Genomic DNA, 8,977 nt, shown 5'->3' on the forward strand with positions numbered 1-8,977 from the left:
CGATGGCGTCATATCCACTTTGGCCCTGCGCAGCGTGTGGTTGTCTCCAGAAGCTGTCATACATTTACTGTTTATCCAGTCTGAAGCCAATTTTTCCATCCACTGGTTTAGTCTTGGTGCTTTTTTAACTCCTAGAAATTTGAACGGTTGAAGGATTTTAGTCATCGGTACGTCTGGATCTTAAGTTATCAGAGAAACAAGCTGAGCCTAACGTTAGCAGCAGCTCGGCTCGCAGCCCCTCCGGGACGTCCTTTGTCTGTCCAACAGCGTGACAGGCGACTGGTGAAACGCAGCGTTACCTGAATAAAATGACGATGAGTTTGAACGGTGTTGGAAACATTTGGGATAATATAAGTATACAACAATATTGATTCACACTCTTCTTCTCTCCCTCCAGAGCCTGTCTGGCCTCTCGTGACCCATACTGCATCTGGCTGCGGACCGGGAGTTGTGCCAACATGGCGCCAGGTTTCAAGTACGTGTCACTTCCTCTTCGTCACTCTCTCTCTCTCTTTTCATTTTTTTCCCTTTATTCTCTCAGCCGTCATCAATCCGACAGCTAATAAAGCTTTGACGGCTCTGCTCGTATATCTGCTGGGCGGGCGAAGGCTCGTATATCTGAAAGATGTAAATCCATGATGCCTTTCACGCTCGCAGCCAAAGTGAAAGGACGGATGGGGAAACATAATGGGAACAAATGTAAAAATGGATGTCAGCGGGAATGTACTGCGTGCACTTTGTCGGTATAAATGTTATAATGTCTTGTTATAAAACTTTGTTGAAAAAGACTCATAATGAAGCTCGGTTTGTTCTCTGAGTGCAGTAAAGATCCAGGAGCAGAAGATTACTCTCCTTCCACATCTTATTTAGCTTCAAAGTTAGTTTTTCATCATTTTCTGACACACTCATTAGCCGCTTTGTTAGATACACGTTGACATGTCAGGTCGACCTGACAGCATCACACAGCGGCTGCCGATTTGTCACTCACACATCTCATTCCAGCTCTTCATAATCAGATCTTGCGCTTGTGGAAGCGTCTGCACACTGAGCTTTGTGACATGGCGCGTTATCCTGCAGTGTTCGCCTCTAAAAATGTTCTGAGAATGTTACCATGCAATGTTCTGCTGATGTTTTCAGTGGGAAGTTTTTATTTAGTTACAAAAGAACATCCCATCTATAACATTACCAAAGCACCCTCTGAATGTTCCTTTGTTTACATGTCACTTTACAGAAATGTTATCGGGCATCTCAGGCCTTAACGACATCTTTAAAACCTTTTCCAAATGTTGGCCTTGGCTTTCACTCATTACCTCCGCAGGCTGTTGTCACTCTCTGCTCGGGTCACATTACAAGAGGCTGAGCTGTCTGTCTCAATTTCTTTTCACTAGTGCAAAAAAAACCACAGAAATCTGAAACTGTTCCTAAAACTCGGAGTCGGTGTGTAAACGTGATGTTGTGTTTATCTTAAAATGTGCTACAATTTCGACCTTCTGGGTCTGAAATGTAAAGCCAATGTGGAAGAGCCTTAAACCTGTATTTGGCTGGCAGGGGTCAGCTCTACTGGCTGCAGTGTTGAGGTCAGAGATCCACAGCAAAGAACGCTGCGTATTAACACAGTAAACAGTTCGTCACGGTCAACAAACAGATTGTTGAGTCACTCATCAACTCTCATAAAGGAAGTGAGTCATGTTCTTGTTCACCGCTCTATAAATAGTTGGATTGATATTTAAAAGCAAACAGGAAGTGTGTGGTGTTTACATGCTGGAGGTTTGAGATCCGATAAGATGAAGCTTTGATGATCGTCTGGGGAAACAGTTTTCCCAGGAGACGCTCAGCTGAGGGATCGTTTCAGAGCCTTGACTCTGCCAGACGGCCTGTGTGCCGAGCATCAGTGCTCGGCTGGCTCTTGATCACCGATCTGTGCTGTTGATCACACAGCCTACATCCCCGCAGTGTCGACTCAGGTGATGTGCCTCGTTCCAGACCAGGCAGCAGCAGCTGAGCGGCACCGGCTTCGAGAGTTCCTACAACAGACACAGGAAGGAGCAGAATGACGGCAAATGAACACACATTCAAGGACCAGAGTTCATCCTGCTGCGTTGTAAACATCCTCAGGGTCACTTGATGAAAAGAGCTAAAAGCTGCTGCCTGATGCTCATTTCAGTCACAGAGCAGCAAAGCTGAGCTAACGTAGAAGCCTGAAACATCCCCATGAAACAGGAAGCAGAGAGCTGTTTGCTTCCTCATATTTACATGCTTCTTATAAAAACAGGCAGCTAGGGAGGGACTTGTCACAGATATTGATTGGCATTCACAGCAGCCAATAGCACTGAGTGTGTTGATCATTCACCTGGACCCAGCAGGACCCGACACAGACGGTGCTAGTCTGACAGTACTGAGGTGGTGTTCTTGCCGGGTTTGGCTCCTGTTTGGCTCCTGGCATCCCTGTTTTTACAGGAAATACGTAAATATGAGGAAGCAAACCGTTCTCTGGTTTCTGTTTCATGTGGGCTTTAATGTTAAAAGATAAACAACTCTAACTATAACAAACTTTGGAGGTGACAGTTTCAACACGTCTTTATTTTCCTGTCCTTTATCATGTGCAGTGAGTTAATATGGGCCGATCTGTCTGTGGGGTTGTAGTCCTGGATGCTGCGTTGCTCGTCTTCCACAAAAGCAGAAACTGGTGCACCCGACTCTCATGTTCGTCAGTGTCGTCAGATCTCAGCGTTAAAGCATCCAGACAGTTCGGCTGAATAGAGTAAATGTAAAAGTTCTGAATAAGATCCAATCTTAAATACTTTCAGGTCACAGGAACTCTGATCCTCTTAGTCACGCTGGCTGAAACCTTGACTGATATAAGAACATAAATTTACTCGTGCAGCCATTACGAGGACTCTGCGATGTGTTTACTTCGTCTCTCCTGCAGCGGTGGACAGAAAAACAACTCTGTGTTGGCTGTCGACCTGCAGGAGTTTATAAATAATGATATTTACAGACGAGGAGGCTGCAGACGCTGTGCTGCTCTCCCAGGATTAAAACAACTCCTCCCCCTGAGAGACAAATATGAAAATAATATCTCTTCGATTTGGGCAGGGGGAGCGGAGGAATGGCAGAATAACCGGCGGGTTCGGCCGCAGATCGATGGTCATGAAGTGTTGTGGAGTGGGCGCGAGCTACCTGACACTTTGGAGTTATTGATTGGAAGGTGGCGCGAGGGAACACATTTGATTTCACAAGCCACTTGCTGCAGTGTGTGTGTGTGTGTGTGTGTGTTTGTGCGTATCTGTGTGTGTGTGTGCTGCTAAAATCTCATCTTGTCTCGGCATATTGATGGACCCGAGCGCAGAAACACGGGGGGATTTCATCTTCAGTCTCGACTCTCGTGTCTTGAATTTTGAGTCGGACTAAAAGCATTGGGGAGTTTAAAGAAGCACCTAAAGCTGAAAAACTGCAGGTTTTAGCCCATTAACTTTAAACCATTAAATTACTGAAGAAGCTTTTCCCAAATGTACCATATTTATATACACAGTTAGGGGTGCAGTGGTTCAGTTTGTACCTCAGGTTTGGGGTCAGGATTCGGTGTGACAGAGAAAACTAAATAAATACATTAGGTTCAATTAGATTTATATCAGTTTTGGCACATATTATTGACCATATTTTTTGCACTGTTTGTAACTATAGATAGATATAGATATCTTATTCTTTGTTTGGTTATTTCTCACAAGCCTTAACATTAAAAACATGTAATTACTGGTTGACAGTTTCCTTTAAAAGGTGTTACAGTATGTATACGGTCTTGTATATCTGAATAATTCAACAAAAAATAATTAAAGAGAAATGAAAACAACACTGAAAGTAACCAGTTATCAGATGTAAGTGCCTGGCTAACAATTAATGTAGATTAGCTCGTTAGTTAGCTATTGTTTTTCTCTGTAACAAAATGCTAGCTAACGTTCCAGAAAAGGGGCGGAGCTTAGATTAGCTTAAGGATTAATTGATAAATGGTTCTGGTCTACTGACTACTCAAAGCACACACACATTCATACACTGACAGGAAGGTGCCAGCCGTTCATCAGGAGTGGTTAGGGAGTTCATCGTCTTGCTCAAGGACACTTTGGCACTCTCTCTGGAGGACCGATGGCCATGCTGCCCCTCAAACGGAGGGTTTAGTATGAAGAAAATCTTTAGGATTGTAACTTAAAGGTCTTAGATTTTGTCATTTTGAATCAGATTGATCCGCAGCAGTGGCTCCCTCACAGCTTCAGTTCGGCTCTTTAGATTTTCAGCTCGTGTTTTATAAATTGAGTCTGTCTCTGCGCTTCAAGACTTCCATCAAACGTGAACGCAATCAATGTCAAACACAAATATCCCAGCAGGCACACATAATCCCTATATGGATCCACACTCGGCCTGAATGTGATGTTCTCCTCGGCTGACAGCTCTTTATATTCGCCCGTCTCATTTTGATGTGTCTCTTCACATCGATCGATGACTCACGGTGCCTCGGGGGGGTCGTGTGTCTTTTCTGTGAAAGATTCAACTTTTCATACACTGTCGTTCAGAGGAGCAGTTCAGACGAGTTAGTTTGTTTAAAGCTGGTTAGTGGAGAGCTAATTAGCTAATTTTAATGTTTCGTCTTTTTTCGTCCCAGGGGAAATCGAAGCGACATACAACCAGATGGATTTTGGTAAAATTGTTAAATTGTTATATTTTACTATGCAGGAATATTCTAAAAAAACAATGTATAGACTGAAGTATAATCCCTGTGTGTCAGTGTCTGTTTGACGCCCCGCAGGGTTGTGCGGTGGTGCAGCTATTTAGTAACCGCTGTGAAACAATCCCAAAATAATGTTTTATTTTATCTCTGATTCACTGCTTTGCTCCCACCAAGTGTGAACCTATTATGACGTCACCCATTGGTTTGTGAAGAAACGCACTGACTCCAGTTTGCTGTTATGGTCGTCGCCATGACGTACTGCAAGTTGAGCTACTCTCATTGAGTAATTACAGTGATTGGATTATTAATTTGTGGGCTTAAGAAATAATATTGCTCTAATGATCCCTGTTAAAACTATATTATAGATCGTTTTACTTAGACATACTTTTCATTTGATTTGGCAGAATGTTTCCTTGTTGAGCAGCTGAGGGACTGAAACACAAAGACAGAATTTCAAACAGTTGACATACTGGGTTTTGAAAGGTTTGAAACAGCGACAATGTGCAACAAGTGACAAGAGCTCCTGGGGAGATATTGATTAATTTTGAGGTTCATAAGGCAGAAAGTTCCTTTTCTTCCTCCAAATGGAGGGTTTGATGCAGAAGCAGAAGTTTTCTTCTGGTCCACTTCATTTACTTTTGACTCAGTTCAGCTGGAAAACCGCTGAAAATGGCAGCGAGGCGACGTCGGAATGCAGTTTCCTAACTTCAGAAAATCACACAGACCTGCACACAATCACAGAGGAAACAATAATATCTACAGTGGCAACAGAGACGACTGGTGTTTTTAATACAAACGACAGCGGAGCTGCAGGAAGATTTAAATGGACAGGATGAGCCGGTGGAGATGAAAAGAGACGAGGAAGGAAACAGAGAGGGAGGCGAAGGTGTGATGCAAGAGGTGGAAAGGAAAGAAGAAGCAGAGAGACAGAGAATTACAAAAAGCAAGCTCAGAAAGAGATATCTGTGTCAGAGTTAAAGGAAGAGGAAGTAAAACGAGCAGGAAGAAACACCGAGACAGACAGATAAAATAAAGGCAGTTAATTCTCTTCCAGACACGATGGGTGATTTATCTGCTTTAGTATCGGTCAGTTCTGCCTTTGATAAACTGACTTTGGCTTTAAGCTTCAGTGGATTCACACACTAGATAGCTAACAGATTCTTCATAGCTTTCGTCTTTGTAGTCTTCTGTCTCTTTTATTAATTTAAATGTCAACCCTGTTTCCTACAAAATACTATTAATAATACCACTAATTTGCTTGACAAATCCGTTTTAGAGGACACATAATTGCTGTAATTGAAGTCACAGGGAGGAACTTGAGGACTTTGACACTTTCCCTAACTTTTAAGTCCCCCTCCAGACATGTGTAAAAGTCAAATTACTCTGCTATGCATGTTTAATATTTTGTTTAACATAAAAAGTAAAAAACAAGCTCTGAAAATGGCACTTTAAAAAAAGCACATCAACTCTTTCTTCATCTTTCAAACATTGGAGAGCTTTAGCCATAGCCTCCATGTTGCAACTCAAGGTTCATTTGCTTATTCTGAACTTTATGAAAGTTCTAACGGTTCTCACGAGCAGGTGAAATTTGATGAATTGTTACTGAGCAATCACATCTCATCCGTGTTAGCTTAAAAGTTGTCAGTCTCAATTCAAGGTCCACTTACTCGCTTCCTCTTGAGCTTTGAGGGTGTCACAGAGTCCTCAACCTTTGGATTTGTTGTGTCAACTAGCATAATCATGAATGGGTTATAAAAGTTAATAATTTAAAAAAAAGTTATGATAGCTCATCATATAATGTAAAACCAGTCCAGTCTACAGCCATGCTAACTTGCTCTCAATGCTAACGTACTAAATGTTTAGCAGGTATCTTATAGTTTTGACCAGGTTCATTCAACATATTAGCATGTCAACACTTGCTAATTATGATATGATATTGATGAGGTTACAGCGACCACAGAGCAATCGAGAGAGAGAGAGCGAGAGAGAGAAAGAAGTGAAAAGAAAAGCGAAGGAAGAAGAGAGTCAGCTCCGAGCGAGGGGGTGGAAAAGATTTATAACTGAGAGCATCATTAGAGCAGAAAGATTTGAGGGAAGAAGAAGATGGATTCAGGGGCAACGTGAGCAACTTTCCTGAATAGATTTTCAGCAGATGAGAGAAAATGATTTCTTTTCTCTGCTTCTAGAAATCTAATTAGCAGACATCATTGCCTTTAATCAACATCATAATGTGTTCCAACGTGTCTGGGACGTAACCAGCACCAGTTTTCAGAGGCTGATGGGAGGAGAGTCAGTGTTTGTCCTGTGCTGTGCTCCGCAGTGAAGTGGAGGAAAGTTTGACCAAGTTAGGTGATTATCCTCTATTAGCGTCAGTGAAGATCACATCACGGCAGTACAAGTCTCTCGTCTTGCATCTGATCTGCTTCTGTTAGCGTCAAAATCCCAAATACACAATACAGTCCAGTCCTGAGTCCCCGTCATGCATCTGCAGCAGGGGGCAGAAAGTGGGGTCGACCCTCGTAATTTACATTCTGTCTACAGATTGCACAACTTTTCGTCAGCAGCGTTTTTGACACATTTGAAACCAGACCGGCCGTATCGGGGGTTTCAGGAGCCAATCACAGTGGAGTTTGGCCTCTAGAAAACAAACCAAGCATAGGAAACCACCAAAGCCTGACCTCAGTACAGCTGATAGAAGGATAAATACAGAAGAGTTTCTGAAGAAAGAGATATTATTCAGCGCTTCACTCAACTGAAAACCTCTGAGCTGAAGAGAATTTAGCTTCTCAAACTTCTGCTGATGAGTGGAAGATTTCCTCCAGGGAGCGAGGGGGAGATGGACAGATGGAAGGTGAAGGAATGATGGAGAGAAAATAAAAAGCCTACATAACTTCAGCTAACTTCGGCTGAGGAGAGAAAACGGGGGGGCAGGTAGAGAGAAAGAAGAGGGACAAGCCGACCAGATGGACTTAGTTGTCGTGGTAGCAGTCAGACGTTTCCCTGGAGACCGTCAGAGTGAGAGTGTGTGTGTGTGTGTGTGTTGTTGGTGTGTGTGTGTTGTGTCAGAAGACAGTGTGTTCGTGTAAACTGTTTTAAGCGATCGCAAAGGTAGAGCGACAGCTGCTGTTAGCAACACACACACACACACTGAGCATCAGTGGGTGCTGGAACAGAAGACTTTTGGTCGCCTAAGGAAATAAAGCACCGCTGTGATGGGAGGACTGAATGTGAAACTGAAACTTCCAGGTTTCTGGTCCAGAGAGTTAGAAAACCTCATTCACAAATCCCATTTCTATTCATTAACGGCCCAGTGTGTAACATTGAGGAGGAGTCGGTATCGGTAATCAGTGAAGAACAGGATGGGACCAAGGTGTTGAGCCCTGTTGGAACTGCCACAGAGGTATAAGGCAGTTTAAGCACAAGGTGTTGTTCTTGTTTGTCAATCGAGTTGCTTTTGATATCTAATAGTTGGATGGTTTATTCAATAGTTCGTTCCTTTTAGTGTGTCTTTTAGCATCGTTTATTTTCACAAAGCCCACAGACCTTTGTGAGTTAAACATCACAGTTAGTGTCTGGGTAGTATGTGTTTAGACTGTTGGTTGAATTTTATAAACAGTGTACGATGAGCGTCAGTGCTCGGTGCGGTGGCGCAGCTTTGGCTCACAAGAGTAATCGTGAAGTTCTTATAACAACAGTGAGTCTCATTTGTCTAAGAAGCATGGAACCAATAAACCCGCAAGAACCAACAATCTTCTTCCTTCTTTGGAAAAAAGATGATTTTCTGTGTGGATTTTGATTATTGCAGAAAATAAGCTATTTGGTGAACAAAGGTTTAAGAGTCTTACACGTTTGTTCAGCAAGATAATCTTCACAAATGAAACACCCTTTTATGATTTTGAAATATAATGCGATCGCCATATAGAAGTAAAAAGTTAACAGATTAGCTTACCACAGTCTCAGCTTGGACCTGTCTCTTATGATATGTAAATATGTAGCTGTGTCAGCACTTGGTTACTTGCTTTGAATGAAACTGCGAGAACATGGGGAACAGCTAGGCCGCGTTGCTCTGTCCAAAGGTAACAAAATCCACTTACCAGGCAAACTCTAAAGCTCACATAAGTGATACACGGGTTGGTTCTGTTGACGGGCGTCGAGTTGCATCTCATGCGTTAATGCTGGCACAAGTTTTGACAGGGAAGAAGAATGTAGAATAAAAAGATCATATCTCTGGTTTGTATTTGCCTTGATATTGATTCC

At 42.7% G+C, this 8,977-nt stretch overlaps 1 protein-coding gene across 1 annotated transcript in view; it reads left to right on the forward strand.

The window, feature by feature from the left end:
- LOC118342660 (semaphorin-6D-like) overlaps positions 1–8,977 on the forward strand; it is a gene marked incomplete at its 5' end in the record, with an annotated part of 55,991 nt that overhangs the window by 19,874 nt on the left and 27,140 nt on the right. Inside the window, 1 exon segment of the mRNA XM_035681270.1 lies at positions 398–475. Within this exon segment, the coding sequence (XP_035537163.1) occupies positions 398–475 (78 nt within the window).

Source organism: Morone saxatilis, unplaced genomic scaffold (assembly GCF_004916995.1).
Source record: "Morone saxatilis isolate NCDOM2014 unplaced genomic scaffold, NCSU_SB_2.0 Contig9, whole genome shotgun sequence".
In the NCBI taxonomy this organism is placed as follows: Eukaryota; Metazoa; Chordata; class Actinopteri; family Moronidae; genus Morone; species Morone saxatilis.